Source organism: Cyrtonyx montezumae, unplaced genomic scaffold (assembly GCF_038088225.1).
Source record: "Cyrtonyx montezumae isolate F1298 unplaced genomic scaffold, pur_monq_1.0 scaffold_30, whole genome shotgun sequence".
Taxonomy (NCBI): domain Eukaryota; kingdom Metazoa; phylum Chordata; class Aves; order Galliformes; family Odontophoridae; genus Cyrtonyx; species Cyrtonyx montezumae.
In genome coordinates, this window is record NW_027072035.1 from 3,896,589 (window position 1) to 3,920,638 (window position 24,050).

General features: G+C 40.2%; 1 protein-coding gene across 1 annotated transcript in view; it reads left to right on the forward strand.

Moving 5' to 3' along the window:
• The window catches only part of MAP1B (microtubule associated protein 1B), a 64,498-nt gene extending 46,654 nt beyond the window's left edge, over positions 1–17,844 (forward strand). The window contains exons 4-7 of the mRNA XM_065744191.1: positions 1,702–1,842; positions 6,961–13,510; positions 15,138–15,376; positions 15,965–17,844. Coding sequence (XP_065600263.1) covers positions 1,702–1,842; positions 6,961–13,510; positions 15,138–15,376; positions 15,965–16,120 — 7,086 coding nt within the window. The 3' untranslated portion in view covers positions 16,121–17,844. The remainder of the gene's footprint in view (positions 1–1,701; positions 1,843–6,960; positions 13,511–15,137; positions 15,377–15,964) is intronic.
• The last annotated feature ends 6,206 nt before the right edge of the window (positions 17,845–24,050 follow it).

Genomic DNA, 24,050 nt, shown 5'->3' on the forward strand with positions numbered 1-24,050 from the left:
CAGTAACCATCTTCTTTCAGACACAAACTCTTCAGTGTCTGCTTTCTATTTGTACTGAAAACATGAGCTGTTCAGCAGAAATTTAGATGAGGCCTTCCTGGCTCAGCTTCCTTGTCGTGAGAGAGAATTATTTAGAACAACTGCTTGTTCTAAATTGCTTAACAGTCAATATATGAATTTGAAAGAATGGCTTTCTGGGAGTGCTGAGGTGATGATGTCATCTCCATGGAGATGGTGTTTGGAAGCAATATCTACATGTGTAGTTGTTTGAGATGGACTCTTCTCATTTAGTTAGGATACTGTATAGGATCTTACAAAGGTTTTATTTAACTTTATTCTTCAATCTAAGTTGAGTTTAGACAACAGAACTGTAGTGAGAGTATGGATTTTTCTTAGCATGCGGTTAAATAGGTAAAAACTGGAATTATTACTGGCTGTACTGAGAGTCAAGCAAAGTAATGGGAATCTACTTAAAGAAGATCAGAGTTATTTCAAAATGGAGAAGAAGGCTATTTCTCATTGGTAAGTTCCCTTGGAACATCAAGCACCCACATAGTTTACTACGCGTGTATTAAATAAGCACACTACGGGAAGCTCATAGTTAATGGTATCAAGGTACATGAATGATGCTTGTGACTGTATCTGAGTGCCTGATGTTTAAATTTATGATTTTGTTGAAGCAGAGTTATTACTTGTGTCTGTTACTTTTCAGTGATATTTTTGCACATGAATGACAAGAAATCACAGAATTGTAGGGGTTGGAAGGGACCTCTAGAGAACAAGTCCAGCTCCCCTGCCAAAGCAGCTCCCTAGCCCAGGTTGCACCGGTAGGCGTCCAGGCGGGTCTGGAACGTCTCCAGAGAAGGAGACTCCACCACCTCTCTGTGCAGCTGTGCCACTGCTCCGTCACTGCACTGGGAAGAAGTTCCCACGCACATTTGTGCAGAATTTCCTATGCTTCAGTTTGTGGCCATTTCCTCTCTTCTTATCACCACACATTGTGAGCAGAGTCCAGCCTTGTCCTTTTGCCTCCCACTCCTTAGATATTTATAGACATGGATCAGATCTCCTCTGATTCATCTTCTCTCAAGGCTGAACAGACCCAGGTCTCTCAGCCTGTCCTCATAAGAGAAGTGTTCCACGCCCTTTATCATCTTTGTAGCCCTCTGCTGAACTCTTTCCAGGGGTTCCCTGTCTTTGTTGTACCGGGGAACCGAGAACTGGACACAGTACTCCAAGTGAGGCCTCACCAGGGAAAAGTAGGGTATAAATGCTGTATACAGGGTTAAAAAGAATGATTTTCCAAAAACAAAGTGTAGTTGTCCCTCATTAGCACATACAAGATAGTTATCAAAGGCTATCCCAATATTGGATCCCAATACTACTAAAATTTACCAAGAGTTATACAAAGAATGTATTTGTTCACTGAAAATATTACTTATCATTTGAGTTTTATTCTCTTTTGCTCCCAGCTTTTTTCCCCACATCTCTAGTTTGATTCTGTCTAATCACTTCTTATGCCACATTTTGCTCCTTTTCATTGTCTTTTTTTATCAGATCTGTAATGAACATGATTCAGCAGTCCTGGAATACTGCTGCAAAACGTGTTTTAAATTAAGTGAGGTAAACTGCAGTTTCTTAGAGGAATAGAAAAACACATGGTAACTCCCATTATTGATCTGTTTCTCTCCTTTGTTCTAGGTGCGTTTAATGATCACAGATGCTGCAAGGCACAAGCTCCTTGTACTGACTGGACAGTGTTTTGAAAACACTGGAGAGATCATCCTTCAGTCAGGATCCTTCTCCTTCCAGAACTTCATTGAGATCTTCACGGATCAAGAGGTATGTTTGGAAAAGTACCTTCCATTAATTGACATGCGATGGCACAGGCTTCAAGAACATGAAAAATGGTGTTATGTATTAAGTTAGTGTTGATGGTGTCATATTGATGTTCTTTATTGTTCATCATAGGCTTTTTTTTTTCAAACATCTATTCCATTTACTTTAGATTTTGTGTGAATTGTTTAACTAAAGAATTTCATTATTATTTGGAGGACTAAGATTTAACTTTGAGAAACAAAAACAAATTAACCTTTCACAGTAGAAGTAAATAGAGTTGTTCCTGAAATGTACAGGTGATTTATCTGAGCTGCAAACATGAAGATGTAAAATTGAATTTGACAGAGGTTCTCGCCTGTTGGCAGCTGAGCCATAGGTGACATTAAATAGAACAGAAGCAGTCTGTACAACTGTAGTATTTTGCACACTTATTTGCTTGCCTTCTTTACTGTGTGTTTAAAATTTGGCCAGTGAAATCTGTAAATGTGATTTTTATGATCCAAAATATAAAGCATACCAACATTTAATGCTGTTTGTTTCATGGCTTGTTATTTTGCTGTACTGCTTAATGTGCTGTGTCTGAAAGCTCCCATAGGGCAGGAACCCACAGTAAACAAGCTGTCACACTTAATTTGGTTGTTGTGTAAGTCATATATTTGAATAAACTATATGGCTGCATCCATAGGATTTTTGTTTCCAAAGTTAATTAGGATTTCAGTGGAGTAAGATTTGAAAGTTCAGCGTTGAGAAAAGTTTTCATGAATGTGGCTTTATTGTATCTGTTTGATAGTGTTCCCAAATCAAAGTTGTTCATTCTGTGGTTGTAAGACTGGGTGAAGAACTAGATTCCTGCTCTTTGAATTGCATGTGACCCCAAAAATAACTGTCAGTTTGCAGTTACTTTTTTTCAAATAGCAAGCCTGAACTCCATGCCTGAACTGCTCTGGCTTAGGAGGGACATGTGAGACTTCATGCAAAACTAGGGGCAAATCATAGAATCATAGAATGGCTTGGATTGGAAGGGATCTTAAAGATTAGCTAGTTACAATCCTTCTACAGGCAGGATTGCCACTCACTGCATTAGGCTGCCCAGGGTCTCAGCCAACCTGGCCTTGAGCACCTCCTGGGATTAGATCTTCAACCACAACTTCTCTGGGCAACCTGTTCCTGTGCCTCACCACTCTCTAGTGAAAATTTTCCTCTGAAGATCTAATCTTAATTTCCCCTCTCTTAGTTTAAAGCCATCCCCCCCTTGTCTTATCAGTATTAGACCATGTAAAAGTCAGTATATCTCTGTTTATAAGCTCTTCACAAGTACTGAAAGGCTGTAGTGAGGTCTCCCAGAAGCCTTCTTTTCTTCAAGCTCAACACACTCAGCCACTCTTTTCATAAGAGAGATACTCCACTCCTTTGATAATCTTTGTGGCCCTCCTCTGGACCTGTTGCAACAGCTCCATGTTCTGTGTTAGTGGCCCCACGTCTGGACTCAGTACTTCAAATGGGGCCTTACAAGGGCAGAATAGAGGGGGATAATCACTTCCCTTGCCCTGCTGGCCACCCTTCTCTTGATGTGATCCAGTACACAACTGTCTTCTGGGCTGCAACTGCATACTGCTGGCTCATGTCCACATTTTCATTTACCTGCTCTCGATCAACCCTACCACCCAAACACCTTGCACTTGGCCTTGCTGGCCTTGATGAACCTTATTCAGTTAACATGGGCCCACTTTTTATGCCTGTTCAGGTACATCTGGATGGCATTCCTTCCATCTGTTGTGTCAACTGCACTACACTACTCAGGATGATGCCATCTTCAAACTGTCTGTGGATACACTCAGTCAATTAATAAGAAAGTGAAAGAGCACAGGTCCCAAGATGGACCTCTGGAGGGCACCACTTGTGACCAGCTTCCACCTGAACATAGAGCCATTGACAACAACTCTCTGGCTGTGACTGTCCAAACAGTTCCTCATCTACTGAATAGTCCATATCCCTCACTAGGAGTAGTTCCATCTGTGCCTTGGCTTTTCTGATCTCGTCTCTGCATGTCTGGAATCCTACCGTTAGGAATCCAGATGTTTGGCTTGAGAGTGGTGTGGTGATGGCTGGCAATGTGCTAGAGCCACAGGAGGCCTTCTGCATGGCACGCGGGACACATTCCCATGGTCTCCAAGGAGTATTCCATGGCTTCTCCCTGCTACTGGCATGCTTGCCAGCTAGCACAGACCTTCAGAAAAGTGTGGTGTCCAGGTTGTTGTCACTGAGCCTTGACTTCTCACTGCTTCTACGTGTTTCAGAAATCCAAAGAAAGATCCTGCTTGACATACTGCAATTAGTGGGTGTGACATTTTTTACATAATCCCATTAATGTGAACTTTTCAAGGCATCTGTGAACTGGGAGAATGATTAAAAGGAAAAGCTAGAAAAAATTTATTAGTGGATTTCCAGATGGTAATTAGAGAATTCGTGTTCTGTCCTGACCCATAAGCAAGAAAGGTTTGATGAGTATAGTGTGAAGTTTGTGTTTCTGGTTTTTGTTCGTTTTCATTCCACTGGACCAAACCTGAACTATGGTCATGGAGTGAGATTCCAAATAAGTAAAAATCGTTTCCCTTCATCAAGGGAATACTTTTCTTCTTCAGGAAACTACCTCTAGCTTGTAGACCTTTCTACAGGCAAAACTTAATAGAGTCTTAAACTTCTGTAGTGCCAGAATGTTGAAGATGTCCCATTTTGCTGCCTTTCCAACAGCAGCTAGTGGAGGAAAACTTTTCTTTTTCCCTTTGTGGTCCAGGTTATGAATCAATCTTGTATTCTCTCTGAGCAGATGCCTTGCTCTTTATCTTCTCTGAAACTTGAGAATTCCTCAACAGATGTACTGCAGTACTTGAAAAGATGGCTGGGTTCATAAACATAGTATGTTGCTCCTGTGCTGAGTTTGAATCCAGGGAAGAGAATGAGGAGTCACATCTTTGTACTATAAAAGAGTAAATGGTGAAACTGCTTCCTGAGCAACTACTGAGGGCTATGAAGATGATGAAAGGGCTGGCACAACTCTCATATGAAGAAAGGCTGAGGTTGTAGGGCTTGTTTAGTTGGGAGAAGAGAAGGCTCTGGGGAGACCTCATTGCAGCCTTTCAGTGCTTGAAGGGGGCTTACTAGCAGGAGGGGGACCGACTTTTTACATGGGCTGATAGTGATAGGACAAGGGGGAATGACTTTAAACTAGAAGAGGAAAGAATTAGCTTTATATGTTAGGAAGAAATATTTACTCAGCAGATGGTGAGGCACTGGAACAGGTTGCCCAGAGAGATTGTGGCTGTCCTGTCTCTGGAAGCATTCAAGGCCAGGTTGGATGGGATCCTGGAAAGCCTGAATTAGTGGACATTTTCTAAGATCTCCTCCAACCTAAGCCATTCTGTGATTCTATGAAATTGTCACTGTACTTTGTGTCACTGTTAGACATGCAAATCTTATTTTTGCCATGAACAACCAGAATGTCTCCCATTTTCCTTCTCTTTTATCCTTTTCCATCAATACTGCTTTCATTTTGTTTTCTTTTGCATTTTTGTTTGCTCTTTTTCAAACAAAGACGTGTCTGACATATGGGTAAAATGTCTTTATACTCCTATCACATGGTTTGAATGCTATGTAAGGCTCACAATAGAAGATAGAAAATATTTACATATTGCTTTATTTAGATATTGCTTGGATTATTTTTGTCTGGGTAGCAGATACTGCATCTTTGCTGAGTCTTATTTTTAGTAAATGCTGAAAATAAATAATGTAACACAAGGAAAGGAAGCAAGGCATACACAGAGGCCCACAGAGGTCTACTGCAATCAAACATTATTCATTAGTATGTACACGTTTTTTTCTGCTGATTCAGTCTGCAGTCTTAGACTTCCAAATTATTCAGCTGGAGCATAATGTATAACATTTTTGTGTAAACTGTTCTTATAGCTTAACTGAAAATTGAGTTTCTATAAAAAAGATTGTCATATTTTATGTCTGAATTACTCCTTAAAGAATTATATATAGTTTGGTGTTCTCTTTATTAATAAAGACCTGATACAATAGAGGTGGGCTATGTTTCCCCACCTTTGGGACAATATTTAAAATATGTTGTTATTTCTCATGTTTGTTTAAGTACTAACCTGGAACTATTAAATGCCATTTTTTAGTTCAGATTGGAACAGAAAAAAAAGCTTTTCATACTATGGCATCTGATGCTTTCACACTCATAGGTAGCTCAGCACCACCATGCTGACTTCTCACTCCTCAATAGAACAGAGAATGAAAATATGATGGAAACAATGCATGGCTTTAGATAAGGACAGGGAGCCCACTTATGAATGAGCAAAACAAATTCAGTATAAGCAAGGTTAGTGTAATGTATAGGCTATTGCTAACAGACTAGAGCAGTGAGAGCTAAAAGCAATCTACAAGCAACTTCTTCCCATCCATCCTCTTCTACCACCACCTTCTGCCCTCCTCTCCACTGACCTTAGTGGCTGCAGGGTTGCTTTTCTCACATTTCTTACTCCTCTCTCCCAGCCGCTTTTGGCAGAGTTTTCCCCTTTCTTGACCATGCTTTCCCAGAACACACCCAGTTTCACTCATTGCTCAGCTCTGGCAGAGGCAAGTCCTTGTTGGAGCAGCTGGAGCTGGCTGAGTTCTGACGTAGGCCACTGTTGGGCTTTGCTTGCAGAGGCCACTTCTGCAACCCCCTCACTGCTAAAACTGTGCCACCAAAGTGTAACACACCCTGTTAAGGGAATGTGCTGTTTCCCATAGGCATTTGCATGGATCTCTTGGATCTATTATAGACTTCATCTATTAGTAGCTTTATAGACTTCATCCTCTCTGAATAAAGAAGATTGTACCGTCCTCCCATAAAGAGAGAAGAAGGAAAGGGAAAGCCCTGTGATAATTTCCTGCTTTCAGCAGTGAGGAAAGGACCAGGAGTAAATTGTTCCTTTGTATTTTTAAATATGTAGCAGTAAACTAATTATGGTAGCACATTCCTCTAGCTTCTATGATCAGGGAATATTATGTTCTGACATTAATTAACATTAAAAAAATTATATGCATTTTCTTGTTTTTATTTTACAACCCTAGATTGGTGAATTACTGAGCACCACACACCCTGCCAACAAAGCCAGTTTAACTCTTTTCTGCCCCGAGGAAGGGGACTGGAAGAATTCCAACCTTGACCGACACAACCTTCAAGACTTCATTAACATTAAGCTCAACTCATCGTCCATATTGCCTGAAATGGAAGGACTTTCTGAATTTACAGAGTACCTGTCAGAATCAGTAGAAGTGCCATCACCCTTTGACATTTTAGAACCTCCAACCTCAGGAGGCTTCTTGAAACTCTCAAAACCCTGCTGTTACATTTTCCCAGGTGGAAGAGGGGACTCTGCATTGTTTGCAGTGAATGGATTCAATATGCTTATCAACGGAGGATCTGAAAGAAAATCTTGCTTTTGGAAACTTATTCGACATTTGGACAGAGTAGATTCCATACTGCTTACTCATATTGGGGATGATAACTTGCCGGGAATCAATAGCATGCTTCAGCGAAAGATAGCTGAATTAGAGGAAGAACAATCTCAAGGATCTACTACAAACAGTGACTGGATGAAAAATCTTATCTCACCTGATTTAGGAGTTGTATTCCTTAATGTACCTGAAAACTTGAAGAACATGGACCCAAGCTTCAGAGTTAAAAGAAGTGTGGAAGAAGCTTGTTTCACTCTCCAGTACTTAAATAAATTGTCTATGAAACCAGAACCTCTTTTCAGAAATGTAGGAAATACAATTGACCCAATCATTTTATTTCAAAAAATGGGAGTTGGCAAACTTGAGATGTATGTGCTTAATCCTGTCAAAAGCAGCAAAGAGATGCAATATTTTATGCATCAGTGGAGTGGTACTAGCAAAGATAAAGTCGAATTTCTGCTTCCAAATGGCCAAGAACTAGACATTCCATTATCCTATTTCACTTCTGTCTCATCCCTGATAGTGTGGCATCCAGCTAATCCTGCAGAAAAAATAATCCGAGTTCTGTTTCCTGGAAACAGCACCCAATATAATATTCTAGAAGGACTAGAAAAACTCAAACACCTAGACTTCCTTAAACAACCACTGGTTACACAAAAAGACCTAACTGGAAATATTGCTAGTTCATCTGTGAAACAAGCAAAGCTGAAATCACGAACAGACAGCAAGGAGAGTCTGAAGCCTGCTGCAAAGGCACCACCAACTAAGACTGTCAAAAAAGAATCTAAAGTAGAAACACTGGAGCCTGCAAAGCCTAATCCAACACTGGAAAAGCCACAGAAAATAGAAAGCAAAGAAAAAAATTCAGTTAAAAAATTAAAAACAGCAAAACCAGAAACCAAAATTATTGTGGCAGAAAAAGATGCAACCAGTAAGGAAGAGCAGTTAGGGAAACCTGAAACTTCCGAAAAACAAGCTACAGATGTGAAACCAAAAGTAACAAAGGAGAAGACAGTGAAAAAGGAAGTCAAAGCAAAACCTGAAGAAAAGAAAGAGGAAAAAGCAAAACCAAAGAAAGAGTTTTCTAAAAAAGAGGAGAAAATACCCATCAAAAAAGAAGAAAAGCCCAAAAAAGAAGAGATCAAGAAAGGAGTTAAAAAGGAGGTGAAAAAGGAAGAAAAAAAGGAAACCAAGAAGGAAGTAAAGAAAGAAGCTCCACCAAAGGAAGCTAAAAAAGAAGTTAAAAAGGAAGAGAAGAAAGAAATTAAGGAAGAAAAGGAAGCCAAAAAGGACATAAAAAAGGTTCCTAAAGAATCAAAAAAGACATCTGCTCCTTCAACTGAAGCCAAAAAGCCAGCAGCAAAACCTAAGCCACAAAAGGAAGAACCTGATAAAAAAGAAGCAGTACCTGTGGGAAAAGCAAAGGAAAAAGGAAAAATTAAGACTGTGAAGAAGGAGATCAAAGTCAGTGGAGCACAAACTGCCCTTGCAGCAGTTGGAGCTGCTGCCATTACTGTAGCAGCTGCAGAAATTACAGCTAGTGGAAAAGAACTTGAAGCAGAAAGATCCCTTATGTCTTCACCAGAAGATTTGACAAAAGATTTTGAAGAATTAAAAGCTGAAGAAGTAGAAACAATAAAAGCAACAAGACCACAGGTTGCACTCATAGAGGATGAACTGAAACTCACTGGCAAAGAACATAAAGAGGCCTTTGAAATCCAAAAGGAAAAATTAGATAATGAAGGACCTGCTGAATCCTCTGATGAAGGCATAACAACCACAGAGGCTGAGGGTGAGTGTGAACAGACACCTGAAGAATTGGAACCTGTAGAAAAGCACAGAGTTGATGACATTGAAAAGTTTGAAGATGAGGGAACTGGCTTGGAAGAATCATCAGAAGCAGGAGATTATGAGGAAAAGGCAGAGACAGAAGAAGCTGAAGAACGAGATGAAGATGAGGAAGAAAAGATACCACTCGACACCACAAAACCATACATAGAAGAACCAAGAAGAATTCATGACTATTCAGAAGAAATAATGTCTGAAGCAGATGCTAACATTAAAGATGAAAAATATATTGAAAAGGCAGATTATGAGACATCAGATGAACGGGCTGAGGAAGACAGGGAAGAAGCAGTAGAAAAGGCAGAAACTGAAGAGACTGAAGAGCAGGAGGAAGACAAAGAAGATGACATCAGAGCTGAAGAGGAGACTGAAAAAATAGAAGCTGAAGAAGATTATGTGATGGCTGTGGTAGACAAAGCTGCAGAAGCTGGTGAAGTTGAAGATAAATATGGCCTGCTTGTAATTACGCCAACAAAATGCTCAGAGCCTCAGTCTCCAGCAGTTGAACCAGCCTCTTCTATCCATGATGAGACATTACCTGGTGGTTCAGAAAGTGAAGCCACTGTTTCTGATGAAGAAAATAGAGAAGATCAGCCCGAGGAATTCACAGCTACTTCGGGTTATACACAGTCTACAATTGAAATATCTAGTGAACCAACTCCTATGGATGAAATGTCTACACCCCGGGATGTCATGAGTGATGAAACTAACAATGAGGAAAGTGAATCACCTTCTCAGGAGTATGTGAACATTACTAAGTATGAAACATCACTGTACTCTCAAGAGTTTGGTAGACCTAAACTTTCTCCACTTCCAGATGCTTTCAACGGATTATCTGAAGGATCCAAAACAGAGGCCACAGAAGGTAAAGACTATAATGCCTCAGCTTCTACCATCTCACCACCTTCTTCATTAGAAGAAGACAAGTTCTGCAAGTCTGCATTCCAGGATGTGTACCGTCAAAAAGAAAGTGAGATTGTCAAGTTAGAAATCAAAGAAACCTGTCCAGAAGACGTCGATGTTGCTGCAAAACGTAGTCCAACCAAGAGTCCAGCTGATAGTTTGTCCCCTCCATCACCAGTTGCCAGAACACCATTGGGTGAACGTAGTGTGAACTTTTCTCTCACTCCCAATGAGATCAAGGTCTCAGCTGAGACTGCCTCCATTACTGCATTGCCCAGTGTACCTCAAGAAATTGCTGAAGAGCACTGTGCAAGCCCTGAAGATAAGACATTAGAAGTAGCATCTCCCTCACAATCTGCTGCTGGTAGTGCTGGCCACACGCCTTACTATCAGTCTCCCACTGATGAAAAATCCAGTCAGCTTCCATCTGAAACAAGTGAAAAGTCAACAGAAGCTCCAGTTAGTGTTGAATTCAGTGAAGTCAAAGATGGATCTGCAAAACCCAGAATAAGCCCTATGGATGAGCCTGTGCCAGATTCAGAATCTCCTATTGAAAAGGTTCTCTCACCTCTACGGAGTCCACCACTGATAGGTTCAGAGACACCTTATGATACATTTTTGAGTGCTGACGTAAAATCCCCCACTAGAGATTATGGAAGTCTTTCTGAAGGGAAACCTGAAAAGGAAAAATCACCTGTTCAGATGAGCCCAGCTTCTGAAGCCAGTTCAGTGGGCCTTTTCCAAGAAAAACAAGATGAGAAAAGCATGGAGTTTATGGTAATTAAGGAAAGCTTCAGCTTAGAAAGAAAAATGGAAGATACAGAACCCAGCAGCTCTCAGTCTTCACTAGTCTTGGATGAACGGAAGTTAACAGGTGATCTCTCACCTACTCAAATAGATATCAGTCAGTTTGGTTCTCTAAAAGAAGACACTAAAATGTCAATTTCGGAAGGCACTGTTTCTGACAAGTCTGCAACACCTGTTGATGAGGTTGTAGCAGAAGATACCTATTCCCACATTGAAGGAGTAGCTTCTGTCTCCACAGCATCTGTTGCTACTAGTTCATTTCCAGAACCAACCACTGATGATGTATCCCCGTCTTTGCATGCTGAGGTTGGATCCCCTCACTCAACAGAAGTTGATGATTCCCTTTCAGTCTCTGTTGTTCAAACACCAACAACGTTTCAGGAAACAGAAATGTCTCCATCTAAAGAGGAATGCCCAAGGCCTATGTCCATTTCTCCACCAGATTTCTCACCTAAGACAGCAAAATCAAGAACCCCAGTGCATGATCATAGATCTCCTGAGCAGTCAACTATGTCAGTAGAATTTGGTCAGGAGTCCCCTGAGCAGTCTTTAGCAATGGACTTCAGTAGACAGTCTCCTGAATATCCTACTGTAGGCACTGGAATACACCATATATCTGAAAATGGACCGACAGAAGTAGATTATAGCCCTTCGGATATACAGGAACCCACTTTTGCAAGGAAGATTTCCCCTGTGGAGCACACATCTTACTCTCAGGAGAAGGATATTTCAGAAATTATTTCAGTTTCTCAAATTGAAGCTTCATCTTCTAGCTCATCAGCTCATACACCTTCCCAGGTAACTTCACCACTGCCAGAGGAAACCTTTTCAGGTGCTGTTCCACCCAGAGATATGTCACTTCATTCTTTTACCTCAGAAAAGGTTCAGAGCCTAGGAGAAAAGTCACCAAAGTCTGACCTATCTCCATTAACTCCAAGAGAATCTTCTCCTCTATGCTCTCCTACTTTTCCAGATTCACCTCCTGCAGTCACAGAAACAGTGTCAGCTAGTCACACATCTCCACTGTCACTGCAAGTGTCCTCTGATAAAGTGTTTGGTTACCAGGCTGTCACATTAGAAGAAACCCTAACAAAGCATAGCCCAGAACCATTATTCAGCCCAGAAAAAGAGGATTCAGAGAAGAGCAGCAGATCACCAGAGGAACTTAGTTATTCTTATGAGGCCACAGAGAAAACCACTAGGTCACCAGAGGATATTAGCTACTCTTATGAGGCAGTTGGAAAACCTACTAGATCACCTCAGGCCACCGATTATTCCTATGAGACAATGGGAAAAATTACAAGGTCACCCGAGGAGACACATTATTCCTATGAGATTAGAGGGAAAATCACCAGGTCAACAGGTGCTGCAGATTATTCCTACGACATGACACAGAAGACCACTGTGTCACCTGGGGGTACAGGTTACTCCTATGAGATGACTCAGAAGACCACCTTGTCACCTGGAGATGCAGATTATTCCTATGAGATGACAGGGAAAACAAGCAGGTCACCTGCTGATACAGATTATTCCCATGACATAATTGGGAAAACTACCAAGTCACTTGATGTCACAGATTATTCATACGAGAGAACTGGGGAAGCTACCCAATCACTTGATGCTATGGATTCGTGTGAGGCAATGAGGAAAACCAGTGAGTCACCAGAAGCCATTAGCTACCACTGTGAGACAGGTGGCAGAACCACCAGGTCAGCAGAAGCCACAGCTTACTCCTGTGTGACAACTGGGAAATCCACCAGCTCACCTGAAGCCACTAGCTATTCATATGAGGCAAGTGCACATTTTACTCCAGGAAAATCATTAGCAGAATCTCGTCAAGATGTTGATTTATGCCTTGTGTCATCCTGTGAATATAAGCATCCTAAAACTGAACTTTCACCTTCATTTATCAACCCAAATCCCCTTGAGTGGTTTGCAAGTGAAGAACAATCTCAAGACCAAGAAAAGCTGCTAACTCAATCTGGGGGAGCCCAGCCACCCTCTGGGGGAAAGCAGCAAGGGCGGCAGTGTGATGAAACCCCTCCAACTTCAGTTAGTGAGTCTGCCCCTTCTCAGACTGATTCGGATGTTCCTCCAGAGACTGAGGAATGCCCTTCCATCACTGCAGATGCTAACATTGACTCGGAAGATGAATCGGAAACCATTCCAACAGACAAGACAATTACATACAAATACATTGACCCACCACCTGTCCCAATGCTGGATCGCAGCCCTTCCCCTAGGCACCCTGATGTCTCCATGGTTGATCCAGAGGCTTTGCCTATTGATCAGAATTTGGGTAAACCTTTGAAGAAAGACCTTAAAGAAAAGACTAAAACAAAGAAAACTGGTACTAAGACCAAGTCATCTTCTCCTGTTAAAAGAAGTGATGGTAAATCAAAACAAATGGCTTCTCTAAAGCCAGCTGCAAAAGAATCTTTGGAAAAAAATCCCAAAACAGCTTTTTCAAAAAAGATGGAGTCTGTGGAGAAGGTCAGCAAAAATATCTCTATTCCAGAAATAAAGACCCGAGTGGAAGAGAAAGATAAGGACACCAAGAATGCAGTGAATACAACAGCATCCAAGTCAGCAAAGACCGCCACCACAGGTAAAAGCAGATAGGTGCTCTCTAGTATTAAGATTTTCCTAGCTGTTCAAGTGAAGTTTGGTTGTCTTCATATATGCTGAGAATGTGGTTTACAGTAAACTCTCAAAGAAGGTCCATGTTTTGGACATAAATCCAGTGTGTAAAGGACGCATTCAAATGAATGAAATTCACTGAATTAATTCTTAAAATCTGAGAAGCTAGATGTCTCTGTTTGCTAAGACATGAATTAAGAGTAAGTACATCAAGTATAAAAAGCTTAAAACTGGCTGTCTAAATTGTTAACCAACTTACAGAATTAAAAGTACTACTCATCTAGGTGAAGTGAATTTACTAGTGAAGCGACAGACTTTATCAGAATCATGGGCACAATGCTCTTAATTAATGCAGTTCAATTCCGTGAGAGGCAAAGATACTATAGGACATTGGACACTTTTATTACTTTGCTGGATTATTTTTAAAAAGAGTATTTTAGAATATGATAACAGTAGTAAGAGCACTTACAGTGGGCTAAGCATGTATATCACATAATCCGGTTAAAGTCTTATGCCATCAGTGATGACTAAACACACGGAAAGTTAATGTCATTTTGAATGACTATGTTTTCTAAGCAATAATAAAATACTAATTAGATTACTTAAGGAGGCATTGTTGTTATGGTGAATCTTGTTATGGTGAATTTTGAAAATACTTTGATTTTGCAGTTGTCATCAGGATTGATGTTCTGTTGAAAGCTTTTTACTAGCAGCAGATCTGGGATTCAGTACAAGCAGACCAACATTCAGTTGTCTGTAGCTTCTCTATTTTAAGTCATCCACTAATTTCTTCTCACACCACTTTCTGCATGTCCCTCCTAGTGGATGGTTTTCAAAGCAGCAGTTCCCCATGCTGTACATTTCTACAGCACTTCCCTTCTGTGTTAGATTCTTTCTCCATGAGTCATACTTCTCAGGCATACACTAGAACTTAAGATGAGGCTCTATTTGATACTGACATTTGGTAGTAGAATATCATGCCTAATATTTTGTTCAACGTTGATATCCACAATTCAAGAAGATGTCACAGATTTTTTTTGTGATAAAAGATCATAAAAGATTTTGTAACAAACCAAATAGATAAAAATGTAAATGTAAAAATGTGGGAAGTGGCTGACTTACGTATGTAAATAAAGATTGATTCAAATCTGCATGGCTTCTTGTATAACTCTAGGTTTCATGATGATGCAGATCTGAAACATTTGAAAAGCTGCACTACTTAACTTAGAAATTAATACTTCCATTTATCAAATGTGATTCAGTAATCTCAGATCTTTGTTACAATTTTTGGAGCATAGTAGTATTTTACTGGGAAAGGTTCAGTCAATGTTTGTTTATGTGGCAATGTGATTTTATTGTATTATACAGTTAGTTAGGTCTGTTCAGTTTTTTTTCTCAAAGTACAACCATTGGGATACAACAAAAATGGAACCTGTAGTAATGCCATAGTTGTTTCAGAAGACAAAGGAGTACCCTATACCTAACCAACATTAGCTAACTTTAAGAAATACCACCTCAGCAATTATAGCAGTTGTTAATAAATGCCCATTTTTAACCAACCTGGGGTGTATTCTTTTGTTGTTTGATTTCCAAAGGACCTAGTACTACTAAGTCAGCAAAATCTACAGCAGTGCCCCCAGGACCTCCGGTGTATTTGGATCTGGTGTACATTCCCAACCACAGCAACAGCAAGAATGTTGATGTTGAGTTTTTCAAGAGGGTGCGGTCATCCTACTATGTGGTGAGCGGGAATGATGCTGCAGCTGAGGAGCCAAGCAGGGCTGTTCTGGACTCCCTGCTGGAGGGCAAGGCCCAGTGGGAGAACAACATGCAGGTAGGCTCTTGGCTCATTTTTCCTTGTTCCACCAGTGATGTGATCAGAAACGCAAGTGAAGCGCAGAGCCGCAACATTCCCAGCCACTCCCCTATTCTTAGCCCTGCTGATCAGTCTCTGGAGAATAAAACAGATTGAAACTCTTGTTTTACAAGGCTGTTCGGCTATTTATTACTGTACTGTATTCAACCTAAGCTTGGAAATCTTGCATTGGAAAACAAAGTCAATATTCCATAGTTCGGACAGCCATCATGTATAGCTGAAAATTTCTTATGCATTTTCAGTGTGATAAAAAAAATTAAAATACTTGGCCATAATCTAAAGGACTATTGATGCAGACTATGCTTTTCTGAAAAGCTACATCTCAACACCTTTCAAGACAGAGCCAAGGTTTTACTTCCATAAACTGCTTCTTTTTACCTACGTAATTATTTCCTTTTATCCATCCTTTTTATCTTTCTACTTATGTCATAAAGATCCACCCTTTACAAAAGGAAAGCATACTTGGTGGAAAATTTAAGAGAGTCACTTCTTATCAGTTTTTTCTGCTGCCCATGTCTGAAGAGCTCTCCTTTCTTGTTGTTGCAGGTGACCTTAATCCCAACCCATGACTCAGAAGTGATGAGGGAATGGTACCAAGAGACCCATGAGAAACAGCAGGACCTCAACATCATGGTTTTGGCAAGCAGCAGCACCGTTGTTATGCAAGATGAATCTTTTCCTGCATGCAAGATAGAACTGTAAGAGCAGGCCATGCACCACAACGTTAAACTTTGTTTCCAGAAATTCTTCAATTTGAAAACACTTTTTCTAAAAGTTCAACCTATCTATTTCAACTGCTGAACTATATACCTGCCAAATACTATACTGTGTCATGGTGATGTAAGTCACTAATATTTTTCAGTCTTTGCTGATTGCTAAGGGAAATAACAGCATTCCCATATTAGGGTTCAAATTACTGGGAAAATACAGATCCAGTTTCATCTCTGCTGAACTTTTGGAAACCATGCACTAGCAATCCTAACTGACTTCTGCCAGGTATAGGAGTTTGCCCTCTAAAGAGAGGACAAAGAGAGAGAAAGAGGGGTAGGAGGAGAAGGTAATAACTACTTAGATTTGCATTAGTCTCATGGCAATAGATGTAATGCTTACTGCAGTCTGCTTATGCTCTCGTATGAAAAGAAATTTTAAACTTTTTATCTATCTGAGCTATCACAATGGGGATACTTACTTTACAAAGTCAAATTATCTAGAAAATAAGAAGAAACGGAATGTGTCTAGGAAGGGACGTTCAACCTAAACTCTCATTTGCAGTTTTCCACTTTAATTTGAACTCTGCATACTGACATACCATAGCAATCATAGGTCAAGTATGAACACATTGTCTGTATCCCATCCAGAATTCTCAAACTTTGCTTTCAACATACAGAATTGTTGGTCTAAGGCATGCTCCCAGTGAAAGTCCACTTACTCCACTCAGAATTGACCAATCCATGTGCTTAAACACCCATGTCAAGTGTTGATTGACTGAAGCAAAATACCAAAGCAGTTGGGAGTACAGTAGACAATTTGCCTTAGAAAGTAACTTGAATGTACAAAGAAACTTGATGCACTTATTTTTTACTGTTGAGACAGCAAATTTATAAAACAGCTGTTTTAGGATCATAGTTACACCAATAAAGAAGTGTGAGTGTGGTACTGGAAGCCTGTCTGACTGGTCAAACAGTTTGGTGCTATGAATTACGTATGTTAGTCATGTGAACACTTCATTGATGCACCTGGACAGCTCAACAATGCAAGACGAGCATTTTTTGAAAGTTTCTTTTGTGCTGTGAAAGTAAGATTGAAGGGGTGTCCAGTATCAGAATTGCAAACCTTAGTGAAATATTGAGAATGATAAAAAGGTTGCCTGCGAGTCTGTACAGTATTCAACCTTCTTTTGACTTACCTTATTTTTTTTTGTTTAATTTAAGAGTGAATATGGGAACAAATGTACAGAAACGTTTTTCAGCGTTGCGTGAACTTTTAATAGATGAATTTTTAACAAAAAGATTTCATTTACAGGAAAATGCAAAGAAAAAATTTCAGGTGAAGGCAATCTTTTTAGTTGTTTTGTAAGGTAAATGAATAATGTTGTTTAAGGTTCTAGTGAGAATGGATATTGAGGTAAAATTAGTTGAAAATCATTAACTGACAAAACCTTCTTTCGAGGTGGTTGAGGGGGCATTTTGATGGTAAAATTAATCTATTGATGATGACAGAAGATAGGATTTGAAATGCTGATTGCCTAATATTTATGGGGATGTAGGCTACATTTTCTCTCTCATAAGGTCTTGAAAAATGATAGAACAAGCAATAAGCTAAAATAGGTATTTTTCCTTTCCCTCTCCTTCTGCTTCTCCCTTTCCCTTCTCCTTCCATTTCCCTTTCCCCATTCCCCTTTCCTTTTCCCTCCTTCCTTTACTTCTTCCCTTTCCCTCTTTCTTTCATTTCTTCTGTCTTTCTTATTTCTTTCTTTCCTTTTCCCCTTTTCTCTTCCCTTTCCTTCTCTAGACTGCCTGCAAAGGAACAGCATCTACAATAGTTATACAATTCAAGACAGTTTAGATTTTTTAGTCTCATAAATATTACCCAAATAATGAAAGAAATATATTGCATTGAGAATTGGAAGTTACAGAAGGTGTAAAGGCCTCCAAAATGGGGATATGTGCTGGTCTGTATGATTCGCTGTTATGGCTGGTATTACATTTCAAACTGTAGTGAACTATGACCTTATTTTATTTTCTTTACTTCTAATTTATTTCAAATTTACATTTTTTGGATGTTTTTGTTTAATAGGTATATGTTTGCACTCCTAATTTTTATGGGTTTTTTTCTTTATTATGCTTTAGGGTCCTTTAATTGTGGGCTCCTAAGGCCCATTCAATGCTGTGAATTACTGTTCCTCAGTTGTTGAGGTTTTTGATTTATTTTTCGTGTTTTCCTTTTTTTTTTTTTTTTTTTTTAGGTATCTCTAGCAATACTGTTTTATTTATTGCTGTACTTTTTAAGTGTTTAAGAATAACTCAGAACGACTATAGCACAAAAGGCAGTTAGAAATATGTTGTGAAACCAAACATACTTGCTGGGCTCATAATCATTTACTTTAAATTGCTTTAGTAATACATAATCTTCAAAGTTTTAGGCAATGTGTTTGACAAAAATAGTTGTACTGTTTCTGCAGTTCTTTCTGCTTTGTACATTTTCATATGTAGGTAAGATTTCAAATTTTTTGAGAGGATGGGAACAGATCTTCTGGTTTTCTGACTAAATCTGAAACAGTTTGTACCTTTGCTTTGGTAGAAAATGTTTTAGGCACAGCAGTGGTCCTGAGACAAATCTCACCAGTGTGAGTCAGGAGCAATTTTGCTACAATCAGGGAAGTTACAGTCACTTGATCCTACTGTAAATTAGAATCAAGCCTTAAATCTCTCAAAGTAAGTTTGTGATGGCTCAAGCACTTGTTTTACTTATTAAAAAAAAGAAAAAAAAAAGAAAAAAAAAAAGGAAAAGGCAGTTAAAGCCAATCTTAAAATGTACATTCATTTTCTGCTGCTACAATAATATTAAAAGCCCAGCCTGGCTCCTCTGAGGTATTGTAATGCCTGTTCCATCCATTTCCTTTTAAATGGCAACCATGCCTGGGTACAACATAGTGATGAACTCCCTCCTCTTGCCCTTAATGTCTTTCCTGTCTGTGGAACTAATCTAACTGTGCTAGTCGTAATACTACACAATTAGCTTAGTAACAGTCATCAAAATGTACCATGTACATTAATGATGAGTGCTGTTGATCGGCATAGATTTCTAGGAGCATGGTTTGTTATTGATTACTCTAATTATAAAGATTCAATATCCGAGTGTAAAGGACACTCCATTTAAGTGATGGTGTTATCCATAATAGCATCCCAGTCATGATCGTTATGCTACTAACTATTCTACTTAATAAAATTCAATGAAGAATTACCTTTAGAGATCATCCCCCACTCCTGAACTTGGACAGGGCCTCTCATGCATGCCTTTTCAAAGTCCTGTGGTGGGCCCAATGTCATTGACCTCTACTTTTTATCCCATCTTTCATAGAATCCACTTTTGATTTTTTAAAATTACCTTACATGCAGTGGTTAATGGAGATAACTGTGTATATGAATGTTTTTTTAAAAATTGTCTATGATAGCTTACTCTATTTAGGAGAGTTCCAGTACTCATTTTACTAAGATTTAATTGATTTGTTAATTGAATTTCGAATCCCTCCCACTACAAGCAAGTCAGCTCCAAAGAGCGCTTACTGTACATCTGGGACATTTCTGTCATATGCTTCTCTTTGTTCATCTGTTGCCAGAGGTTCTTGCTCAGTAATGATGTTTTGAGAGAAATAGTCATTTTGTTGGTCTGGATTTACTAGAAAGGGAGAAGTATAATCTTTACATTTGAAAGAAACAGTAAGCTTTCATCTTTTCGCATAGTAATTGAACAAAACACTAAAAGCAATTAGGGATAAGCATTTCTTAGAATGAGGTTATGTGGTCCACCTGGTTTAAAAATGTTTCGTACTTAAAAAAAAAGCCCGATTGTTGTGACTTCACAAAAAATCCAGTAAATTAAACAACTGAATAAAACAGTGGCATACAAAATATCAAAAGGTTAAAAAAGCAAAAATAAGAAAAAGTAATACAAAAGCTTCTCTGCACTAGACTTGCTAGGAGCTCCAGATGGCAGGAGCCGCCTCTTCAAGACTGGGCTGTAATCACAACTTTAAAAGAACAAATCTGAAATACGCTTTCACGCATTTGCATGCAGCCATTTTCTTCCCAACTATGGAAAGAAACAGTCTTGTTGCTACTGAGAAGCACCTCACACACCTCCTCTCTCTTGTTCTGAATGGTGTTTGTGTCAGTCTGCAGCTGTGTATGGTATTATGTCTTATAATCCTGCATCACTTCTATTCTATCCAGTCATATCTAATGTAGAAAATTAGTTTCCAGTGAAAGTAATATGTAGTGCTTTTATGATATTTGTGTGCAATATCCCCTCTTCTATTGAGGATATTTGATGTAAAAGAAATAAACTGAGTTCCACAATAAAATACAAAAGTGATAAAGTGGTGTCAGCATGTTTCTTGTTTTTGTGTATATACGTACTTGTAAGATTCCCCTTCCCTTCAGTCACGATTACCTATTACGTGGGATTTTGCTTAAAGTATCAGTGACTAATTAGATATCATATAAGAATCAATCTCTATTCAGAAATCTGAAAATAAACGAAGGTAACTTTTATCTCTTTAGGTGTAAAACATTACCATGGTGTACCATGATGTGACTTCTTTCCATTCTCATTTCTGTATTCCCCAGCACCATGAGAAAACACCTCATTTTCAGTAAGTACACTTTCAGCTGACAGTGTCGGAGATGATACTCGGTAGAAAAACCAAGCCCACCCTGGTTTGAAAATAGATCTTTTACAAACCAGGGAGTTGGCTGCAGTTTAGCACGAGTGCATTGCTTGTTTCCAGTGAACACAACCTCCATTGCCCATTGATCTTGCTGAGCAGGACAGGGTTGGTCAGCACAAAGAATGTGGAAGAGGCTGGGAGTCGAGCCTTCGTTGTTTTGCTCAGGGCTGTGATGGCAGCCATAACAAGGTGCAACAGCGATCGTGTATGTGTTTCTCCTCCGTGAGCTGTAAGCCAGTGGGTGATGGTAACCATCATGCAACCAGGGGAGCTGGCTCCCAGAGAAGCTGTGTCACTGAGGAGTTTCCCTCCTCCTCAGCCATCCTTTTTGTGAACCCTTCTCTTTCTCCAATTTCTGAGTTTACATTTCTGACATCTAATGGTATCAGTAAGAAATACTGTGCTTGGCTTGGATTGAGCTGAGTGCAGTCAAGTAGAGAGAAATGAAGACCAGACGAGGGAAGTGAATGCTATGAATCCTATACCTCAAGTATAATCCTGCATATGTTTGTGCCAAGGCTTTTGGAGCTTTGTGGTAGAGTAGCCCAATCCTACTTAAAATATATTAAAATGAATGTTTTAGACAGGTCAGGTCAGGTTTCCATCCCAATTACTCATCTGTAATTGAAAGATAAGGCTCTAGATTACCATTGGTGATACCACTCGTGGTGCCTCTGTGGAAAAGGGTAGCCCAGCTTAGTCTCTGACGCTGGCTTTCTGTTTCCAGTGCCAAATAAAAATCTTTTCTTCGATGCAGCCTATGAGGAGGAAGATTTTTGTTTCCACCAGTATTGTTAATGAATTCAATCAGCTTGTGAAACATTTCAGAAGACACAGGAAAATTACAATCCTTCATGATTGGCCACTTGGGTCTTTCTAAAATGACCTGCTTTGTTGCATCCCAGACCTGGAGGCTGTTCAATACTGATTTTTAATGCTTTATGCCTGGGAGGAAATCATAACTTTCCATTGCTCCTAGAAGAGAGACATGCAGAGTTCACTGGAGTGATGTCCATGGAGACGCGACATAGATCAGCATGTCCCCAGGGTTACAGCAGTCTTTCACTGCTGACTGCTCCTGCAGCCCTTACTTCACCTCCCATGGCCTCCATTGGCACTGCTCGAGGCCCACAGGGCACTGTCCTCCTTGTACTTAGCCCAAAGCTGCAGAGGATGAAGGTCTCCAGAGGAAACTTAATACCCTCAGCTTCTAGGGGATTTACTGGCTTTTGACTCCATGCACAGCACCATTTCCACCAGAATGGAAAGTATTTGCATTTCCTTAAATGTTGAGAACTAAGGAACCAAATCAGTGGGTTCTGCATGCTTTCCATTCTCTATCTGCTGGTTTTTGTGGATCCCTACCATTTGAGGCAGCTGCTTCTACACCTTTCAACTACTACAGCATCACTGCTCTCAGTGTGAGGAGCTGTCGGAGGAGGAAGAGTGTGACTGCATCTGCTGCCATCTTCCCTGCCAGAGTGACTGCATGTGCCATGACTGACATGTTGCACTGCTGCTCTGCCCACCACTTAGGCTTGTAGGTGATGGAGAGGGTACATGAAATAGAAGGGGTCTATATCCTGGTATAAACAAAGCTAACAATTTCTGTATAAACCGCAGCTACATCCAGTATACCTGTGAAGGTCCAGAAACGTGAACAGATCTTAGCTCAGCCCAGCTGTATTGCTGAGCTTGAACAGCTGAAAGTAAACAGAACCACTGAGCCATTTAAATACTTAATACAAACCCCCTGGACAGCAGGCCAGGGTTTCCAGCAAGGGTTTACAGTTTCCATAGATAAAATTACAGCAGCAGTTGCCCAGTGTGTTAGAGCAGAATAGACTTGAAAGTTTCATTCTCAGTTCATTCTGGGAAAGAACTGTCAGAATTTGCAGTGAACAAGATATACTGGTAATCCTGATAATTTAATGGGCTGCAGTGCTCCTTCTGTGCCTTGGGCATTTCTAATTCAGAATGTGTTGGGAGCACTAGTGTGTATCAGAGGGTTTTACAGCAGCAGCAGAGATGGTATCATGTTGGCTGCTCAGAGTTCAGTGACAGCTTTGTGGGTGCTGAATCACAGAATCATTAAGACTGGAAATACCAGCAAGATCATCTAGTCCAACCCATGCCTGTGATTGCTCTAGACTATCTTTATCTACATATTTCTTGAACACCTCCAGGTATGATGACTCCACCACCCCCATGGACAGCCTGTTGCAGTGCCTTAGCACTCCTCCTGAGAAGAAATGCCTCCTACCTGAACATCCCCTGGTACAACTGAAGGCCTTTGTCTCTTGTTCCATCAAAAAGCTGAAGGCAGATCTGAGGGCTCTGTATATCTCTGCAGACCTTGGTCCATGGTGGATAGAACAGTTTACTAAATTTACTATTGAACAGATGTTTCATGACTAACATCTCATTCACAACAGTTATATTCCGACTGAACTTGTCCTGAGGTCAAGCTGTTGCTTACTTATATCAACAGCAGGTTTTCTTCTGCAGCAAAAGTGCCATGTCCTGGTATGATCATTCCCTACAAGAGCCCTTCTGGGAAGTTAAATATAACTTTCCACAAATGCACTCAATCATTCTCTAGACCTTTTTGCAAGGTTAACTGTACTTTCCCCCAGAACAGCCCGAGCAAGACTCAGCAGCACAACCTGCAGGGTGGGATGGTGCTCTGTGAACCAGGTCTGAAGTGAGGACCCTTTGGTGACCATCCCCTTCTAGCAGTGTGTGGCAGTGCACCAGCACCATGTGTACCAGGTCTGGTGTTACCACAAATAGGGCCCATCTGCACCAGGCTCCAGGCAATGCTTATTTGAGGTGCAAGGGAATAAATATGTGTTTTCCCCCATGTGAATAATGCATATGCCTTTGAGAGCTCTGCTGGGAGTATTCTGCCAGTGACACTTGTGGAAGAGCTACATATTTGCATACCTAATCAGCAGCATGTTTGGTGTCTGCAGTGGGTTTAAATGGGAAGCTGCAGACTTCCCAGTTGGGTAGAGTTGACGGTAGAACTCTGAGGTGCTGGTGCTTTTCCCAGCTGTAGCAAAGCTTGCGCAGACACACTGAAGAAGCTCTGCTCCTTAGGGGTTGGTTTCCTTCGCTGCACTGCAAGGGGATTGGGCATGCACACAGCACTGTGACTGCAGGCAGATGCAGTGCTCCTAG